This window comes from Panthera onca, chromosome D4 (genome assembly GCF_046562875.1).
Source record: "Panthera onca isolate mPanOnc1 chromosome D4, mPanOnc1 haplotype 2, whole genome shotgun sequence".
In the NCBI taxonomy this organism is placed as follows: domain Eukaryota; kingdom Metazoa; phylum Chordata; class Mammalia; order Carnivora; family Felidae; genus Panthera; species Panthera onca.
Window position 1 is genome coordinate 84,978,000 of NC_138351.1, and position 22,003 is coordinate 85,000,002.

The window sequence follows — 22,003 nt, forward strand, 5'->3', positions numbered from 1 at the left end:
GTAACTTCTAGAATCATTCCTCAAAAATCATTCTGGTGTTTCATTATATTTCCTCTTTTAAATGTTTTCTTGGAAGAAGCAACAGGCTCTGTGAACTCTTCGGCTGTACATACAAAGGCTTTTTATAATCACCTGTAAACATGTTTGTTACAGGTAACTGTAATTTGTTCCCTTTCTCTCTAGACTCTTTGTTGTAGCAAATTAAATTTGCTGATGTAAGCTACTTGACAAATGAGCCTTGTGACCATTAGGACCCCCTACATGCCTGATCTGGGTTTTCTTGTTAGTCAAAAATCATTACAACTTGCTCTCTGGATCTAGCTTTCTACTTGTTCAAAATACAGGGTGTTTCCAGCAGACCCATTTCCAAACACAATTCACAGTCTGGTTCTATCACTGGTATAAGCTTTCTGTAGACTTCATTCATTGCAAACAAAAGCTGCAGGCAAAGGCCAAGTCATATGGGTAGAAAAGGAAGTAAATCAAAACCTAAAAAGCCAGATTTTATGATGTGCCTGGTGTGGCAGTAGCAATAGGGACAAAGGCAGTTGACATCCAGTGAACACTTGCTATCAACTGTTTTCTATGCAACTAGTCAAAACAGCAGCCCTGCCAGGTAGGTATTATTACCCCGTTGACAGAAAAGATAACCGAGGTGACAAAGGTTTGATGACTTGTCTAACCTTGCACAAGGTTAGACTGGACCGAAGGGCACAGCCAGGGTGGAGACTCGGGCTGCTTTGGGTCCAAAGCCTGTACTCTTTCCACTGAATCATGCTGCCACGTCCACATGAAGAAGGTGCACTTGGTCTCTCTAGGGAGAAAAGTGAACCTGCCTCCACTGACGTGTGAACCCTGGGACCTTAGCCAGTGGGAGGAAGTACAGCCTAGCAGTTAGGAATACAAACTTTGGAGGCACCTGGGTGGCTCAATCAGTTGAGCATCTGACTTTGGCTCAGGTCTTGATCTTGATGTTCGTGAGTTTGAGCTCCGCACTGGGCTTGGGGATGTCAGCACCAAAGCTGTCAGCGCAGTCTGCTTCGGATCCTCTGTCCTTCTCACTCTGCCCGTCCCCTGCTTGTGCATTCTCTCTCAAAAAATAAATAAACATTAAAAAGAAAAAAAAGGGAGGTGTGCCTGGGTGGCTCAGTCGGTTGAGTGTGCAACTTCGGCTCAGGTCATGATCTCGCAGTTTGTGAGTTTGAGCCCCACACTGAGCTTACCACTGTCAGTGCAGAGCCTGCTTCAGATCCTCTGTCCCCTTCTCTTTCTGCCCCTTCCCCACTCATGCTCTTTCTCTCTCAAAGATAAACAAACATTAAAAAAATAACTAAAAAATTTTAAAAAAGGAATACAAACTTTGACATCGTATCTTTGGGTTTGAATCCCAGTTCTCCAACTTACTAGCTGTGTGACCCTGGACAAGTCTTACAGATTCTCTGAGCTTTAGTTCCCTCTCTCTCTCTCTTTTTAAAAGTTTATTTATTTTGAGAGGGAGAAAGAGAGAGAGAGAGAGAACACGAGCAGGGGAGGGGTAAAGAGAGAGAGGGAGAGAGAGAATCCTAAGCAGGCTCCGCACTGTCAGCACAGAGCTTGACGTGGGGCTCAATCTCACAAACTGTGAGATCATGACCTGAGCCAAGATCAAGAGTTAGACGTTTAACCGAATGAGCCACCCAGGTGCCCCTAGTTTTCTCTTTTATAAAACAAAAATAACAACCAATTCAAATAGTTGTTTTAAGAATTAAATGAGATCATTTAAAAGTGTTTGGCAGACTGCCTGGCCTATTTTTAATATTCAGTAAGTGGTAACAACAATCATATCCACAATTCTATATGCTGCTGAAAACCACAGGCCCACGGAAGAAACTGTGATCTCAAAGATGTCATTTCATATATGAGGTAATGAAAGATAAAATATCCTATAGGAAGTAAAGATTAGTGCTTTCTATGCCACAAAGACATCTATCTGTAACTTCAGAAATTTAATTAATATAAGCAGAATCTAAATTATATACTTTTAATTTTTATGAGCTCTTTCCGAGTTTCTATGAACATTTTTAAACTACAGAAAAATTGATCCTAGATCCTACCACTGGCATTTTACTACATTTGCTTTATCACATATCTACCACCAATGCATCTTTTTTTTTTTTTTAATGCATTTCAAAGAGCAGACATCAGTACATTCAGTGAGCAGAACCTTAACTGGTGTCCAATATTTGTCTGAGATTCTCTTTGTACTTTTAGGTAAAATTTTCATACAATGATATGCACAGATTTTATGACTGCCACGTGACAGTTCCAACAAATGCATACATACACCTGTCCGACACCGGCTCCTGTCAATATACAGCTTACTTTTATTCCAGAAAGTTCTTTCATCTGCATTACATTTTAAGTGGGGAAGTTGTAGTACAGAGAAAAACACTGGGCTTAAAAATCAAGGCGTACAGGTCCAAATCTCACCTGTGTCAGTCATGAGCAACCCACACAAGAATGCACACACATATACACAATACACAGCCTGTTTTCTCAACCATAAAAAATAGATAATGCCCATTTCACAAGGTCTTTGTAAGGGTTAAATACAAAAATACAGTAAGTGTTCAGTCAATGTACCAAGGGTACTTTCTCTCCTACTCCCCTCCCAGTTCCCCTGAGTCTGAGGCTGTCGTCTTCAAAAAGAGACAGTAAGGACAAAACCAAAACCCAACCAGGTAATGAGAGATGAGGGAACGAGGCGTCTCTCTGCATAGGCAGTCCTCTCCCAATTTATCCACTCTGACTTCAGCTAATTAAACATCTGTCTCAACGGTCTCCTCAGCAAATTAGTCATCCCCACTTTGTGACACTGATTGTTGGTTGCAGCCTTTTCCCCACTTGCTGCCATTCCCAGAAACTTCTAGGAGTTAACTCACCAGGCACATGGCAAGGAATGATGCAGGGTCCCCATTAACCCCCTACAGTTGCCCTTGGTGCCAGTGCTGTTCATAATGCTGCCAGACGTGTCCTTAGATGTGCCTCCCCAAAATAAACCTGTTAAGGGGTGACAACTTTTTTGTCTACATTTCTGATTTCCAGATTACAATGTATCTTCTAAGTACTATATACACGTACCAGACTTAAATAAACTATTTAACAGAAAATCTGTTTTTTCAAATAGTTCTGTGACAAAGCAGGCAACATAAGGTCCTAAATGAGGTGAACTGGAATCTAGTGAATTACCAGCTAACTTTCTCCAAACACATGAACAAAAGCTTTGCTGGTGAATGAAGGGTCAGAAGGCAAACAAAGTAAAATGGTCTGGACTGGATGTATGCCTTTTCTCTACATACTGGTGTGTGTGTGTGTGTGTGTGTGTGTGTGTGTGTGTGTACACCTGCTGGAGCAGGAAAGGGGGTGGTGGGCTGAAGTGTACTTTAAACTAAAGGATACTTCTTAAAAATAGTTTTGTGAAATTAGACTTCTCAATCTTTCTTCTCACTAAAACAACTGCCTTAAAAACTATCTTTTAGAAAGATAAATGGCTAATAAAAACATTTTTAAAATGCTTAACTTTACACTAAAAACCCAGAAATACAAATTCAAATGAGATATTAACTGCTAGCCATCAGTTTGGCAAAAATGAAAGATTGATAACATCAGTGTTAGTAAGGGGGTGGGGGAAGAGGTGGTCTCCTAGATTCTTAGAGTGTCAGAGAATGGGTATACATTTTTTAAAAGGCAATTTGTTTTTCTCAACATTTGAAGTAAGTGAACCTCTGACAAGTAATTCCATGTTTAACATCTACCACAAACATGCAACGAATATTCATACAAAATTGTTCACTGTACGTTTACATGTTAAACTAAAAATTTGGAAATGATCTAAATGTCCAACAACAGAAATCTAAGTTATATACATTTAGCTAGAAAGCTAAAACTGCAGGGGTCACTCTAATAGAGTGCTTATGACGTGACGGTGAAAAACAAGTGCAAAATCATGTAACATTATATGGTATCATTTTTTAAAACTGTTATGTGGATACATTCTTCATGAGTTCATTTAACAAACATTTGTTGAGTTTCTTCTATTTGACACTCTGTTAGATGTTAGGTATATAGTGATTTAAAAAACCCAAAAACCGGAAAACAGGGTCCTGCCCACATGAAACTTAGAGCCCGTATGTGTATCTGCATGTCAATTGACTAAAAACAAAAAAAAACAAAAAAACAAGGTTCGTATCAAATAAAGTCAGAGGAAACCCTCACAGACTTTTTACTTCACACACTTCCTAAATGTTTGATTTTCTTCCAACAAGCATTTAATTTTATTAAAAAGAAATCTTTAAAGCCTATCTTTTACCAACACCTAGTTTTCATATGAACACCAGAACTGGAAGCGGCTCCAGGGTATTTCAATTCTCCCCAAAGCGTGCACTCAGCTCAAATGAAAGAGATCAGACTTTACTAAGGTGTCCCTCCCTCCACTTCCTGAACTGAGCTCCATTCGCTTCTCTCCATGCCTTAAGTCAGGGCTCATCAGCTGTTGGACAGAGTCCTCAAAAGCTTCTCACCAGTGTCTCTGCCTCCTGTTTTACGTCCTCTCATCGATTTTTATCAGGCAGACGGTGTGCTTTCTAAAAGAAATTCTGACTCTATCACTGTCCTTTCAATGGTTCCCCTCTGCCACAGAAAAAAGTTCAAATTCAGCAGGGTTTACTTACAAACATGACCTACGCCCAAATGACCAGTTCAACCTCACCACGCCCCACCCTCCTAACTCCTACTCTACTGCTTTATTATACTGAGTTACATTGTGATTTCCCGAAGGCATCAAACTCTCTCACTTCATTCCTTCAGCCTGAATGCTCTTTCCCAGCCCTCTTTATCTGGCCACCATCTTTTCCGCCATCTTCAGGTCTCAGCTGGAGGATCTGCTCAGGACAGTTCTCCCTGACTCTCTGAGACTGGACGAGGGCACCCATCCCGCGATGTGTGTACCCAGGCCCCTACACTTATTTCCAATTACCACATGCATGGTATTAAAACTGCCTGTCTGTCTCCCTAACTACACAGTAAGCTCCTTGAAGGTAAGGACCACTTCTTGGCTTCAACAATTTCCTAAGTGCCTCCATAATGTCTGCTGCATAATAAGCATAATAAATAAGGTCACAATAAATGAACGCGGCCCTTCAGGTTTCCAGTACATCAGGCCTTGCCCGATCAGATCTGGCCCCTGCCTGGCTTCTGCAGCTTATCCTCTGCCCTGTTCTTGCTCCAGTAATTTGGGATATCTATGGTTTGTTACTCTATCTCAAAACATCTCTGCCTGGAATGTCCTTCCTCTTACCCATTTAGCAAAATTCTAATTAATCTCCAAAAAAAAAGTCAAATCATTTACTCCAGAGCATCTTTTCTCAGCCCCCTGCCTCACCAAGTAGTTTTAAGTACTCCCTTATCTATGCTGCTTTAGTAGCTTATGTACTTCTGCTTGAGAATTTACCATATTTTATTGCCCCCTTTTCTGAGTCTGCTTTCTCACTGGGTTTCCACCTGATTCTAGCACAGTGCTGGCCCAGAGCAGGCAGCCATGGACATGACTGTTTAAGTCAACAGGGTATGTCAGAGCCACACAGAGCTTGAGAACACTTGCCCCCCCTTCCCACGGTGCCCTGCGTGCCTCTTCCCTCAACCTCTCCCACATCAAAGCACAGCTCAGAGAGTAAATAAGCACAGGGTTATGCATTCAGCTACCACAGTTCTTAATTCTAAGATGTATTTCCCCCCCACTTTTGAACATTTCTAAAATCAGGCTACGGCATAATCAATATGTACACCTAATGTAGTATTTCTTTCTTTTTTTCCCTCAAAAGCTATTATTAAATTAGTGATGCTCTAGAATTAGTCCCTAGTGGCCCAGAGAAAGGTCGTTCCTCTGACTCCAAAATGTGTGTCTCCTGCAGCACCACACAGCCTGTCAGAGGTATATGTCTTTTCTCTTTCATTCGGCTTTTGCTTTAATCTAATCCACGTTGGTGACTGCCCCAGATGGAGTGAATGAATAGATTTTGTGATGGAAAAGGAACTTCTGAAAGATTAGCGACTAGCAGGAAGAGTTAAACGCTGGTCAAATGTAGTTTTGGCGAATGATGTATTTCGGGTTTTTCTGATGTGGCAGTTGCAAGAGCTCATAACACCCTTCTAAAATAATTGGGTCTCTCAAGTGGTTCCCAAAGATTTTTGCCGGACATAAATTCTCTAAATTTCCAGGCTTCCTAGATAAAATAGTTGACTGCAATGCCATCTTTAACATGCTCTGCTCTATTCTCAAGAAGATCCATCAGGAGCCTCAGAGCACTCCAGACAAGGGGAGGCTCAGGTGGGAAGAAACAGCAAGATAAACAGGCAGAGAGAAGAGGGAAGGAAGAATATTTAACTTGGAGCTTCTTGCCCGGGGCATTTCTGAGTTATACATTTGAACACCTTAGCAGCCCTAATTTGCGCTATCATATTCCCACTGGGGCACTGGATACCAAGTATCAGGTCTTTATTTCTTATCCGGCCCCCATGCCTGAGTGGCATCAGCATGATTATTTATTATTTCTTGAGAAGGTGCAGTTTTCCACAGAAATTACTGTCTTTTTGACCAAGAACATTTAAACAGTCCTATTTACCTTTACTTCTTTTTTTAAAGAAAGGACAGAGCTACAGCATAAGGAAACCACATGTCTGTATCTCTGGCTCGCAAACTACTTTCACAGAAGAAAGGTTACTGGATTTTCCACCTTTACAATTACACATGAAGTAAGATTCTTTTCAACTCTACAGCTAGAAGATTTTTTATTTTAGTCTTTGGAGAACATTTCAGGTTAGTAGAGTGTTAGAAATCCCTCTTCTAAAACATATGGGCTTCTCTTTTCCATAGGGCAGCTCAGGACAGGTGTATGTTGCTTTAAGAAAGCTAGACATAAAACATTAAAACTGACACCAATACAGACAAACTGTGCAATTACAAAAAGAATTCCTGGCTTTATATCCAGATTCACCACAGGGTTCCTCTAAATGCTGCACTTCCCTAGTGCATTTAGATTTTAGAATCAATGAACATTTCTGTTTACAGAATTTTAAATTTGTTCTCCCATTAGGGTTCTAATAAGCAACATGGTACAATAAAAAGAGTATGGGCTTTGAGGTCAAAAAAGCCTGGGCTCCAATTTAGATTCTGCCATTTACTTACTGTGGAAATTTGGGTAACTTTAACTTCTTTTAGAGGAAGGGGAGGCTCTGAGAGGTAAGTATGTGATTACACACACTGTCCTCACAGTTCCTTAATTCTAACATGCACCCCACCCCCCCGCCACACACACACACTCTCGTAACGTCTCATCTGTAAGACAGCCGCAATAAAATCTACCTTCTACTGCTGTCTGCAGATTAAATGAGATAATACGTGTAAGTACACAAAGGCACTCAATAAATCAGCTCTTACCCCACTGGAACCACATCTTGGGGAAAGACCAACTCCTCTCCTGACAGACAACTTTAGGTTACAGGCTCCAAATGCCCACCCTGGCTTCTCAGATTCTCCGCCTGGTCTGTCTACATTCCTCTTTCATATTGCAACTGTCAATTCTGCATGTCTTTCCAGTTCTTTTCTTTCTTTGTGCTCATATTCTCTGTATGTACCTTCCCCTCTTTGGGCCTTGGAGTATTTCATAGTAGTTAGAAGTTTGAATTTTATTCTGAATGCAACTGAGAGTCACCGAAGGATGTGGAGCAGATATGATCAGATTTATACTTTAGAAGATCTCTCTGGCTGCTGTGTAGACAACAGACTGGAGGTGGCCAAGAGCAGAGGCAGGAAAACCAGAAAAACTGTTTCTCAACAGTCCAGGTGAAGTCACGGTGATCTGAACTTATCCAGTGGAGATGGAAAGGACTGAATACGTTCAGGATATATTCTAGAGGTAAATCCAAGCTGCTAGTGGGTAAGATGTGGGGACTTAACACAAGGCACAATTCAAGGGTCAATTTTACTACATTTCTTTTTTCAACAGTGGGTAGGAGGAAGAGAGGTAAGTAAATTAACTACAAAGTAATCTGCAATGTTCTTTTTATATTAAAATACAGTAAGCCTTTAATAGCCACTGCTTTGAATGACACTGGCCCTCCCCAACTCTTCACAGCTTAAATGTGAAGGTCACAATTTAAATGTCAATTTCTCAGGGCGGAGTTCCCTGACCATCCTATACACTGCATCTTATTCTCTCTCAGCCCCTTATTTATCCTCCATCTAGGATGTAAGGATGTAAGTTCCTCCTCAGCAAGGGCCTTGTGAATCTGTCTCCCACTACCTCCCTGCACCTAGCACAGGCCTGATACCTGAGAACACATGAGGAGTGAAATGTACAACACAGCTACAAATACGTTCTGGATCAAAGTTTACAAAAATTTTATATGAACCTTTAATATAAAACTCGAGAATCCAGTGATGTCATCATTAGCCGTCTTTCTGATCAGAACCCTGCACCCCGTGGTAGCTGTTCTCTCTCCCTCTGCGCTTAGCAGTAATTTAGGAATGATGTGGAGGCGTCCTAGACTAGACCATATCACTAATGATATTCTGGGTGTCTTGTGAAAACACAGTACATTAGCAAGCAACAAGGTGGTCTGTGACTCTAAACAGAGATGGTAAGAGAGAGTTCACTTGACAAAGCTAACGTTTATCTTTCAAAATCTGGGTAACATTTTATGAGGGAAAAACAAAAATGAATGTCACAAGTTTTATTAATAATACCGTAAGAACTTTGCAAAAGGATTTTCAGACTAATAAAAATTGGTCTTTCATTTCAAAAGGCAAGAATGAATAGGGGTAAGAAAAAGTTAATATGCTTCTGGTTCAATTTTTCAATAGATGATAAAGAAAAATACCTCCATTTCAAAATGACAACAAATACTGAAACAGAGCCACGCAGAAAACTATTCTGCCTGGAAAATCCCACTTCAAAGGAAGCCTTCTTTTATAGATCAAGAGTTAACTATATTTCTGTGTCAAGGTAAAATTGAAATTCTATCTGTCTCCATTTCTGAAGTGTCCCTGCCACACCCAACACTATGTTTCAGAAGGCTAGTGAAGGTTGGTGGTAATACAATTTTTAAACAACAACAAAATACTAAGAATCTCAGAAGGTCACGAACTGTGAGGGTGAACCTGACTAAAGGAGAACTTGAGGAATTAAGGGCTTTAGTCACTAAAAAAACGGGTTAGTGTATTTTACTAGCTAAATCAAGGGACCTGGCAGGCTACTCTTCATTATGTCAAAAACACACCCACCCAACTGTAAAAATTAGTAAAGAGGTTTCAGCTAATTCTTCTAAAACCCAATTCTCCATTTATAATTTTCTTAAACAGTGGGGACCTTCTGCCAGTGCAGGTAGCTTTCAAATGTCAAGTGGGTCAGTAATAAAATGAAAAGCTGCAGAGAAACTTTAAAAGAGACATTTAAAGATGGGTTTAAAAAAAAAAAAAAAAAAAAAAAGGGCCTTAGCAGAGAACTGACTGGAACACACTGCAAAAAGATTACTATAGTTCAGTACATGAATATTAATAGAAAAACCCTGCAGTGTTCATAAATAGTTATGACGATGAAATAATTACAAATAATGCAAGTCAAAATTCTAGATCAGTTACAAGTGCCTGTAATGATATTCTATCCATACAAAGCAAAAATACTTTAAAACCCTAAGGGTTTCCAATGACAAAGCTATCTGCCTGAACAAAGAAGAATTCTTTTGCTCACATACCTGCCACCTTCTGATTTTTTACAAACGAAAATTGGGGAGGGAGTGCCAGAAGGAAGAGCAACAGAGTATTTAAACATTAGAACAGTCATTAAGCCCACATCTGGGTTTAATAATAAAATAGTTCAAGTTCTCAATTTATTATTATCATGAAATGGGGAGTTGTACGGGCAGTCTGAAAAAAAGAGGGGAGAAGTTAGAGGTTTGTGGATAAGCACCAGAAGTTCACTGTCAGCCTGCAAAAGGATTTCTGAAATCTTGTTCTAGTGCAACTAACCTCTAATGAACAAGCAGTGAGGACCCTCGCCTCGCATGGCACATGTTGTTTCATCTCAAGTGGCGTTTCTTGCCTCTCGCTTCAGTTAAATGAGAGCAGCCAAGAAACAAGTGCTGTTCTGCAAAAGCTCTCGAAGAGAGGGCTGGGCACTCCATTTCTGTCCTGGACGTGGGGCGAGGCAGGCCCCTTCTTGCAAAGACTGTGCAGGTCACTGCGGTAGACACTCAGGAAGTGCAGGACGAACGTCTCTAGCCTGGCATCTTTTGCCACCAAGTTCTTGAGTTCATGATAAGTTCATGTGTCATAACGGGTGTTAAGTATTTCACAGCCAACTGTGAACACTAACATACTTTTATTTATTTATTTATTTTTAGGGAAACATACTGTGTTTCTGTCTATGACAAGAGGATTTTCCTCTTTTCGTTAATTACCTTCCAAAACAAGTCCACGCCAGAATACAAAAGTTCAAAACCACAAAATATACCACCTTTACCAAGCTAACCTTAAATAAGCATCTTTGCCAAACTGAAGATCCTTCTATTTCATGAGACCAGACTTCATAAAGCAATAGAAAGAGCTTCTCATCTTATAGAGCTTTTTGGATTAAGAAAATGGACAGTAATTTATGTAAATACATCAATTTCAAATGACTTCTCTAGTCTGAAAAGGAATAAATAATGCAGATCACTGTGTTTTGGATACGGCAAGTCTCAGATGGAATGGCAGGGATGTGGACACGTAGGTGAACATAAATAAATGTGTGTGTGATAAACGTGGTTGCTGGAGATGGACACAGATAAATAGGTATACAATTGGAGAGAGATAGCTGGAGACAGAGGGAAAGACACGGGTTCAGCTGCATCTAAGTTCACAGAGGTTTCATGGTCTAAAAAAATCTGCAACAGCAGAATTTCTATTAAGAAGGTTTAAAAAGCTGGTTTCACCTCCCCTTGGACAACCTGAAATAATGCTTATCTTTGAATATAATGAATGTGTCACAAAATGCGCTATTATACAAAACAATTTAGGGACAAAACAAGAGGAAAAAACAGGATCCTAAAGGAAGATGAATGCCTATTGAATATCTTTAAATATCTGAAGCTGTTGAAATGCTATTAGATTGGTACCTAGAACCCCAAAATACCTACTTGCCCCTGGGAAGGAGAGGCTATGCCTCTTCAATCATCCCTTAAATGTAAAGAGGTTTGACCCCCATGCAATGGATAAAAGTCACCCAAAAAATGAACAAAAGAGGTGTTTGGAAAAACCAGAACACCATTCATCCCAGCTAACGACTTGTTCATTATGAGTGATGATGGATAAAGACTTCTCATGCTGAGATGAAATCAAGATTTATATGCATTGTTTCCTCTCCCAACTTGTGGGAAGATCATCATCATTTAATTCTATCTCTGCGGCCAGTGATGGGCATCCAGAGAGCTGGTTATCAAACGGCGCAGTCAGCTGGCAAAAGCCGAAACGTGCGGTTGGCACATCTGGACAGAGCCGCCACAGCCGAGGGTGAACAATGACTCCTGGCAAGCATCCAAATTGCTTGCAGACGCTAGCAGGTCTCATCTACAACCGCCCCTACCAGCATCTCTCTCTCTCTCTCTTTTTTATGAGAATCAGATTTTCATTGCTCCATTCAATTGCTCTCCTCTGCCATTTTTTACAGCTCTTATCGTTCCCCTGGAATATGGCCTTGAGACAGCTCATCCGTGTCCTTCACTGTGTTATCTCTTCTAACTTTTATTAAAACTTCAGCTTTCATCTGAAGATAGCTAATTAAATCTGGAACAGATTATATGCCTCCCCTTAAAAAGAACACAAAACTATTTTCTTCAACCTGAGTAATGCTTTTTTTCTTCTCCAAAAGATGAAACCAAAGGTGTTTAAGAAGTCTCATTTATTTATAAAGCTATGATATCTGACATGTCATATATAGGTTGATTTATATTAACGTTGTCTGTGGTATGACAAATCTTTGAGCTATTTCTCAAAATAATTATTCCTCAATACTGATAATATTTCTTCCCTCATATCCTTTAAATACTGTAGCTAATACCATAAGCTGATTTTCTGTACAAAGTTGGGTAATGAGGAATTAAAGATTAACAGGTATTTGTGCCTATCAAGTGATTTATCTTTAAGAAAATCTTTTTATGGGTGCCCTCATTTGGCAAAAATGAAAATTGTTATTCTTTTATTCCATATCCCAAACACGAGCAACTGAAAGTTTCCCCCATGGAAAATTAAGTGAAAACATGAAATGGAAAGCAGCACTTCAAATTTAGGATTTGGTTTTCAAGACAGCTTTGCACCAACTAATAGCTCAAATAGCTTTGTCTTCATCTATCACAAATTATTAATGATGGAACTTCCATGGTCAATATGAACACATTCTTCTCACATATGCCACTGACCCAACCCCTTCCTTGGGCCCAGAGGCAGCTTAAAAAAAGCTGTAGACCTGCTAACCAAACCTTCAAGCAACGATCTCTAAAACAATCTAGCCACGTATCATGCACACACGCACACACACACACACACACACACACACACACACCAAGCACTTCCAACAGTCTATTTCCTGGGTCTCACCTGAAACTTTCTGGGATCCTTTTCTTCGTTTCACTGCCTTAAGCAAGATTTCTTTCATGGTGACCTTTGTGTTGTCCACCTGAATAAGGGAGAATCCATGAGCAGCATTTCTGTAGGAAAAAACAAATACAAAATCATCACCAACGTTCAACCAGAGGAATGTTACTGCAGTCTTCACTATGTTTAGCAAGGTTTTACACTAAGTATACCTCAGAGTGCCAATTATTTAAAAATAGACTAAACGAACTTACTTCCAATGAGAGAGAGAGAGAGAGACAGAGACAGAGACAGAGAGAGAGAAAGAGAGAGAGAGAGAGAGGCAGTTTAATCTGAACAGTTCCAAGTGAAAGAAAGGTCAGAGTTAGGGAAGGTTTTCCTAATTCATCTCAAACTGAATCTAATTGGCCTGCGTGGGTCACTAGTGCCGTGGGCTGGCTCACGTTGGCTCCCAAGCCAAATCCTGCACAAGGACTGACAATAAACTTGGCTTGTGTCAGCAGGTGTCACTGCAGGCAGATCCCACCATCGCATCAAAGCTCACGGAGCCCTAGAGGAAAAAACTTCATGGGGTGAGGAGGGTTGGAGGGTGGAGGGGAAAATATGATAGCCCAAAGCAATTTAGAAAAAGGAGAAAAAAAGGCTCTTCCTAACTGGCTAGTAAGTACATAAATAAATAAATTTTAAACACACAGTTTGGGGGCACCTGGGTGGCAAAGTCGGTTAAGCATCGGATTTCAGCTCAGGTCATTATATCACAGTTCGTGAGTTAGAGCCCCACATTGGGGCTGTCAGCGCAGGCCTGCTTCAGATCCTCTGTTCCCCCTCTCTCTGCCCCTCCCCCTGCCCTCTCTCTGTCTCTCTCTCTCAAAAATAAACATTCAGGAAAAAAAAAAACAAAACCCATACAGTTTATGTATACTTCAGTAGGAATGTTTTAATCTACTCAATCCTATAAGGTCAAACAAAATATGAAATGAAGCATAAATAATTACACAAAAAATACGAACACTACTTGTAAACTTCTAGCCAGTTAAACTTGGAGGGAGTGGTTCACCTAGACAGGAAAAAACTGGTAGGGAGTAAGTACCCTAAAAAAAGAAGCCCATCCCTGGGTGAGGTACAACTTCACTAAGACTGTTAATTGCAGTAACAAGTATCACAAATACTACTCACTATGCTCGGGCACCAGGACAAAACAGGCCAATTCCAAGACGCTCATCTAACAAATGGGACCCAAGTTTCCAACTATGGAACATGGGAATTACCACAAGGAGTTTGGTGGCATTCCCATTTCCTCATAAGAATCTCAAAGGAGAACACACGGCCAAAAAACATGGCAGAACTTCATATTGACAAGACATCTGAAAGAAAAGCCAAGTCCCAAGCTAAGCCACGGAAAGGCTTCCCAATGGTAGGACAGGCTGGGAAGGGGCCCTTAAACCTAGCTTCGACCCAACCAGGTGGCCGGCTATCCACAGGGGCTGGGGGCTGATCTCAAAACCAAGGACCCAATTTGCTTCCCTAATACAAAGACATCTCCACACCCCTCCTCTCCATAAGGCTTGCTGTTTAATCCTTGACATTCCATTTGTTAAAAAGCAAAAGCCGACGCTGGTCTAGCCAGCACGATCATCCATTTTAACTTGGTCAAGTTTCTTGCTATTGAACAGCAGGCCTGAGAACTGTCAAGCTAATTTTACTGAACACTCTGTTACTGAATCATGCCTGAGCTCCAGCCATTCTTTACCTCAGAAGCTGGACCCCATCCCAGAACAATCTTTAAAAGTTTATTTTACTGATCAAAGCAAAATAAGAAATAGCTCTTTTTTTTTAAAACTATATTTAGGGAGCGATGCAGTAAGTGATACTTTGGCAAGAGCACTGAAATGTAAAGTGCCTGGTGCATTTATAAACTTGGGGGTATTTGCTCTGGCTCTAGGCCAGTGCGTGTTTGGAACAAACGCCAATCATCTGCGTTCAGACTTGTCTTCCCCTGCTCTCTCCTCGGAAGTCAGTATGCGCTCCATCTGTGACAATATGTTGGGCGATGGGTGAGTGGGGCCTAAAAGGGAACACAAGTTCTCGGGTATGTGCAACCTAGTAATGGGCTACATCTCATGAACCTCCATCTACCTGGGGTCCACCTGAACTATTTTAGATTGGAGCCCGCTTATAAATTGCTTACATTCTCTTCTAATCTGCTGCTGGCTGACAGCATTATTTCAAACCAATACGTTTATCTTTTGTAGCAAAGGCAGACCAGGAGCTCAAAAGAAAGCCTGGCGTTTGGACTAACTTCCATAAATTAAAAGTGTCCTTTGGAAAGATTTTTGAACAGAGGAAAATCCCTAGTCTGTATTTTTCTGTCATTTTACCAAAACGTACCTGGGTGACAAGGTTAAAGCAAGCAGAGGAAATCCCTGGCACTTATCATCCACAGGCATTACTGATAAATTGTGTGGTGGAGGAATAAAGGATTACCTTCTGTATTTTTTCATTACACTTTTCTTTTGTTACAGAATACATAAATCCATTGTGGCACAATGTAATATGTATCACCGCACTACACCTGCGGACGCTTCCGAGCGGCTGCCATGTCTGTGCAGTCAGGAATGATAAGTGAACCACCCGTGAATGTTAACGATAGTGATCATTCTGAGGTAACTCGGCTCTCCATCTTCCTTTACAGCCTCCGTGCTGAAGCCAGGGTAGCAAGGTTCACGAGAGGAAAATGAAAACAACAGTGAAGGGAAGGGGCACGCACGGCGCTCAGAACGTGCCTTCACGAGTGCGCGGTGTCTTACTCTGGGGCTCCGTTTCGGTACAATCGTGCACATTAAAAGGAGAAAGAGGTCGTGACCCATACACGGCACACTCAACCAGACCTAATGAAAGCTTCCTCAGGCCAGCCTCCCACACCACTCGCTTCTCTCCCTCCAGGCGAACACCAGCTTTGGCTCTTGCTTCAAGTCTACAGCACTTAAGGGGGCAAACTGCTTCTAGAATACAAGAGGACAGAATATAAGTGGTTCTCAGAAGACATCTAAGTGCAACTGTTAAGTTATGCTCCCATTTAATAAATGGATATGGAGACTTGCTTCCACAATTTTCAGCTTCACTTCCAAACATTCTGGGTTTTATGCCTCATTTCTTTATATCCAGGAATTTTTATGGGCTTTCTAAAAAGTCTATTGAAATACATCTTTTAGCGCCGCTTTTATTTAATGTTGGGCGTTGGGTCTGCGGTTGAGAAGACAGTGATTTCGAGGGACAGGCTGGCAGCAGGCAGGTAGGGTGCTAGTCCGGCCTCCCTTCCGTGTGGCCCTGCATTCCAATCCCTGAGGTGTGACCCGTGCTGGGGGTGACTAGCCTTTGGACAGACAGGCGGATGGATAGACAGATGGGCTACGGACCCGGAGTCTCGGCTCAGAAACTGCTCTTCCTCCTGCTCCCCTCGTGGGTAGACAGCTTGTTTTCCATCCCAGCAGGGCACTCTGGGGGCACCGAGCAGAAGCAGCTGCCCTCCAAGCCCCCTGGGCTGTCGGGGCTGGGTCTAGGACGAGGCGCCACTTTGGGGAGCTGACTAAATGCTGCCAGGAGTGCTTCAGTCAATTCAAAGTTACGTCCTGTCAAGTCTCGTAACCACTGAAAAACGTATGGGCATTTCAAAAAGAGATTACTCACTTGAGGAATTCAGCTCTGTCCCAGTGCAAAGCCACTCAGTTACCAGAGGGAAGTTTGTATACCAGCATTAACCTAACAGGACGAGCATTTCTCTCGTGAGTATTAAACCAGAGGTGACGGGCACAGAGCGGAAGGAGGGGCACAGGGTCCTTATCTGAAAAGCTTAGATTCTATTTACAGGGACAGAGCTGGAACCAGAATCCACGTTGGAAGGCAACTTACTGGAGAGGAAAACACAGGGGCTGGGAATTAAATACCCTTTGGTTCAAATCCTGGTTCTACAGTTCACCAAGATGTTTCCTCAACATGTGGGAACCTCAGCTGCATCCATGAAATGAGGAGGCCACTTCCCTATAGAATTGTCAGGGAGGATAAAATAGACAGTACACGCCAAGCACCTGGCACTAAGTTTGGCAAACGGCAAAGGAACTTAGAAATGTCAGTTCTCTTGTGTTCTCCTAATTCCAGATCACCGCTCCAAGACAAGAGGCCCCATTTACCCCCTCTCTCCTACCCTATCAGCAGAGATTGCTTATTGGGGGAGCGGGTACTAACCATTGCTTGTAATTGGTAACACAGGGCCATTAAAACGTGCAATTTGCTGGGCATGTTGGCAACAGTCGGGGCACTGTAGGCAAACTATCTCTGGCCTGGGCATCAAACCCCCTCTTGAAGCTCACAGAAGAGCACCCTGGGCTCAGTTTTCAAGGCTCTCATTTTTGGGACAGTAAACCAGGGAAGCAGGTATACTGCACCTCAGCTTAACTCGCTGGCTTTGGAGAGGGACGATGGAAGTCAAAAATCATGGTGGTGGTGCAGAGAAATTCAATGAGACTTATTAAGAGCTTTCTGAGCTGCAAGTACAAGATATTACTCAACAATTACAATAGTAATAGCAGCAACTACTATCTACTAGACGTTGACTATGTGCCAGGTGCTATGTTAAGCTTTAAAAATCTGTATTAACTCATTCAATCCTAAAATAGGTGCTATTATTGTATCCATTTTATGGAATCTGAGGCTGGAGGCAGAATTTGGGAATTTACCTGAACTCACTCATCTATTAAAGATCCTAATTTTGGATTCGGAAATCACCAATATGGTCCCTAACACAAATAGCACAGTCCAGGGGAGAGAAACACAAAGAAACAAACAAAGAACTATAGTTCTTCGTGACAAGCACAAAGATGTAGGCCAGATCAGAGTGCTACCAAAACACACAGGCACTTAACCAAGCTGGGGAAGGGGAAGGGGATCAGAAAAGCTTCTTGATGGAGATATCTCAAAACACAGTGGTCATTTCCCTCTATATCCTGCTAAGAACGAGGGTGGTGACCGAGAGGCGGCAGAACACAGCAAGTCTAGAGTAGAGCCTGCTCTGGTGTCCAGCTCTGCCTTCCCAGGATAAATGATATACTCTCTCTAGCTTCCAGTTTCCTCATCTACAAAATAGGGCTAATTCTTAGGATTGTAAGATTGTTGTGAGGGCTTAATACTTCTAAAGTAGTTAACATTAATACCTGTCTACAATAAATGTTTAATAAACAACAGTTAATATAATAATTACGGGCTTTTCTTAGAAAGGAAGTAATAAATGATGAGACGATGACAGCTGTGAACATTTATTGAGCACTTACTTTGTTCCCTTAATCCTTCCAGAAAAAGTAGGTGCTATTATCAGTCCCATTTTAAAATGGAGGAAATTGAGGTTGGGCAAGGTTAGGACACTTGCCTGGAGCTACACAGCTACGTAGAAGACCCAGGAATTGAACCCAGGGCAGCCAGACACCAAAGTCTGAGTTTTAAACCCCTCTGTAGCCCAGAAGGGAGCCTTGAGGACTCAGGGGAAGAAGTGACTTCCAGATAGCATACCCTCCCGATTGGAACTACCGACCAGTCTGGGGCAAAGGTTCAACTTCCACTGTGACATTCAGTTTGGTTATAAAATGTCCCAACTGTTAGACTAACCATATGAACTACGAGATCCCTTTTTAAAAGCCCTTGAAGAACGTCATGGTTTCTTGAGCCACAGTCTCGGTTTGTGGAAGTGGGAAAAGCCTGCCAAGAGGAGCACTCGATTCTCCAGTCCTGACCAGGCCATAATAGTGACGAAGACACACTCCTCCAGCTCCCAGCCTGCACGGGTCCCAACTCCATGCATGTTCATCCTCTAGCACTTCAAAGTAGAAAATGAAAATATATGAGCAAGAGAAAGCCTTGTAATAACTGCAGCATGCCTGCTTTAAAGCAAGCCCTTCGGGTATTACTTTATCCATAAAGAGAGTTTACACTAGTGTGAATGCCACATTTTGTTTCCCCTTGCACTGACAAAAATTTTTTTTTAAGATCAAAGCATATTGTGTGAGTATGTGATGTTTGACATTGGACAAAGTACTCTTTTTCAAAACAGACATTTTCCAAAAACATAACTCGCTAGACTAATGGGCAGTGAGAAGCCAAAATGACTGCCCTCCGCCTTCTCCTTGTGTATCTTTGCCAGAGTCCTTGGGACTTGCCAAATCCGGTCATGCCTGCTTAGCTTGCTCGACTGATTGTGCCAGAAAAGAAAATAAGACACAGATGTATTTGAGCTCTTTGAGATGCCAGTAAGAGAGACAGCTAATGGCTTCATTTCGACCCTCCCCTTCCAGCTGGGCACAGGTGGGGGATAATGAGGTCCCTCTCCCTAATCAAACTCAATTATTTACTACTCTATATAACCGCAAAGACATTCACATTCAGTTCAGAATATAAAACACACCGTGGGCTACTTCCAACCACTGCCACTGGGTATTTATAACAAACTCAAGTGGCTAACAGTTTGCCTTGGCAGGAGTTTAAGTGTGTAAAGTTTTGCAAACTGTTTCTGTTCAAATATGTCCTGCTGAAATGGGGTCCCAGGCGGGGTTCCATAACTGTCAGGTCAGTGAACTGCATAACATCTGAGAATGTATTCACCATGCAGTGCAGACAGGATCTGGAAATCAAACGCTTCGTTCTGTTGCAACCTTCTGAGAAGCATCACAGTTTTTTCAACAGCAAGACTGACATTGTATTAATAAACATTACAAGTCACTAGCCTGACATGTACATAGCAGCAGCTGACAGACTCCAACATAAGCTGAGGGGAGAACAGAGGAAATCAAAATGAGACATAGTGACTAAACATGGCCAAAGGGGGTGGATCATGAAACAAATCACATTAATGTCAGAAATGTGAGCCCTAAACTTTTAAGATATATAGAAACTAAAGCAACAAACTGGTCTAATTTTTGGATACCAAAGTAAGTTGATGGCTATCTAAAATGTGTGCTTTTATTGTAGGAACAAAGCGTATCCTGGCACAATTTCAAGACATTCCAGTGAGCAAAACATACATATTTAGCTTGTCTGACCTTTAAATTCTTAGAAGTATGTAATTAATGCTTTCCATCTTTATTACTTGCTCCAATATTTCTGTCACTTTAAACAGACACAAAGAAAAATCTTTTCTGTTCTCTAGACAGTAGCTGTTGCCAAAAAGGAAATCAAGTCAGATTCACAAATACAAAATTAAACAGGCTGCATATGTTACATTTCCATACACGAGGACAATCTGGACAATGAAAATGTTTGCTAATACAACAGAATGAAAAGAAACAACACACAGTTGGTCCTCTATGACTCGAGCAAACAATAAATAAATAGGAAATTTATACCCATATTGTCAGGCCTGGTTACAAAGGATACAGGCATCGGTTTTTCTTTTCCCCTTATCCTATTTAGCTCTGCCCCTTACCAAACTGTATGACCTTGAGCAAATAACTACCTGTCTCTGATCCTCAGCTCATATATTATAAAAATGAGTTTCTTATAAGGAATAAATGAGATAATGGCTACTAGAGGCACTAAACTGAGTGAGTGTAAAAAAAGCTCATTTCGTTTTTGTTTTTGTTTTTTCTCTCCAAACCACAAAGCAGTATCAAATAAGAGTAGGAGAGGCTTCAAACTGATGATATCTTTTCCAAAAGGTCTGGTCGCTTTGGGTACACTGTGGAGATCTCATCAAGAGGGTCTACTAAAACTACCAACCCTTGGAAATGCCCAGGTACGGCAAAGAGCAATGAATCTAGGCCATGCCTCTGAAAAAGCAGCTAACCTTTCTCTTTATGCGGAGCCGAGAGAAGCCACAGCAGTCTCTGGGAACCCTCTGGGCTACAATACAATGTCCAAGGCAGCCCAGCTTCTGGCGGAAGACTGTCTACTGACTACCCAGTGATCCATTTCCCAAACAGGAAAATCCTACCTGGATTCTATTTGCTCTGCTCTGTAGCTGTTAGCTACAAAGGTTCCTTCCCCATGCCTATCTGATGTATCAAACATTTTAAGTCAATACATGTATAGGAGAGAAGTTTAATTGTTCTTACTGACTTCTGATTAAGGGGGTCTGTCCATTTTATTGGTTTGGACTTTTCTTCCCTTTTTAAAACCCTTCTTCCCCCTTCCCGAGTAGGAGCCCAGTGTGAAATGTCAATGTCACCACATGTAATGACACCATCACAGTTGCTATCATCACTGCCATTTTTTTTTTAAGAAGTTTTATTCATTCTTGAGAGAGAGACAGAGCATGAGTGAGGGAGGGGCACAGTGAGAGAGGGACACAGAATCCGAAGCAGACTCCAGGCTCCGAGCTGTCAGCACAGAGCCCGACGCAGGGCTCAAACTCACAAACCGTGTGATCATGACCTGAGCCGAAGTCGGACGCTCAACCGACGGAGCCACCCAGGCGCCACTGCCACTTTTAAACTCAATTCAGTTCCATGAGTTCTGATTGAATTGGCCCTGTACTGGGGCTTGGCGGGGGGGGGGGGGGGGGGGGAGGGGGGGGGCGGGCAGGGACAAAGCAGGCTGCTCCCCTGTTCACTCCAAGATCTCATTCTCCCTTGTCCCACTATGGCTAAGGGCCCAGCAGGCCTTGGTTTGGTCACTGCTGGCATGAAGTACTTCCTGGGATACTAGGCACCAGCAGAGCTCTAGCTATTTAGTTTTGGGGGCCAACCATATGCTCCCCCATACTTCTGCCCCCTACTTCTCTCCTTCTACACTCCTGATACCTAAACACCTTCAATGCGTAGGCTCAGAGCAGCTAGCAGTCAGCAAGTCAGGGACTCCTGTTTACATGCACATTTGATCTGTCCAAAATCAATCAGGAACAATGGATATCTTAGAAATCCACTTGCCGGGGCGCCTGGGTGGCTCGGTCGGTTAAGTGTCTGACTTCGGCTCAGGTCATGATCTCATGGTCCGTGGGTTTGAGCCCCGCATCGGGCTCTGTGCTGACAGCTCAGAGGCTAGAGCCTGCTTCAGATCCTGTGTCTCCCTCTCTCTGTGACCCTCCCCCGTTCATGCTCTCTCTCTGTCTCAAAAATAAATAAACGTTAAAAAAAAAAAAATTAAAAAAAAAAAGAAATCCACTTGCCTGTCTGGAAAAGGAGAGAGTTTCCATTAGAACGCAACTAATTTGCAAATTTTTAGCATAATCCATGCTCCTTTCCTAGACAACAACTCTATTTCCTGAGTCTCCTCTGACCAAGGGCTCCGGCAGGGAAAGGCTCGTCTAGCCCTGACTTGGTAAGAACATCAGAGGCTACTCAGCTTCACATTCTTTTCCAC

At 42.0% G+C, this 22,003-nt stretch overlaps 1 protein-coding gene across 9 annotated transcripts in view; it reads right to left on the bottom strand.

Annotated features, from left to right (window-relative positions):
• Positions 1-22,003, bottom strand: part of MAPKAP1 (MAPK associated protein 1) — a 257,275-nt gene that overhangs the window by 83,836 nt on the left and 151,436 nt on the right. For all 9 annotated transcript variants that reach the window (XM_078436493.2, XM_060608656.3, XM_060608659.3 and 6 more), the window contains one exon: positions 12,668-12,777. In XM_078436493.2, coding sequence (XP_078292619.2) covers positions 12,668-12,777 — 110 coding nt within the window. The remainder of the gene's footprint in view (positions 1-12,667; positions 12,778-22,003) is intronic.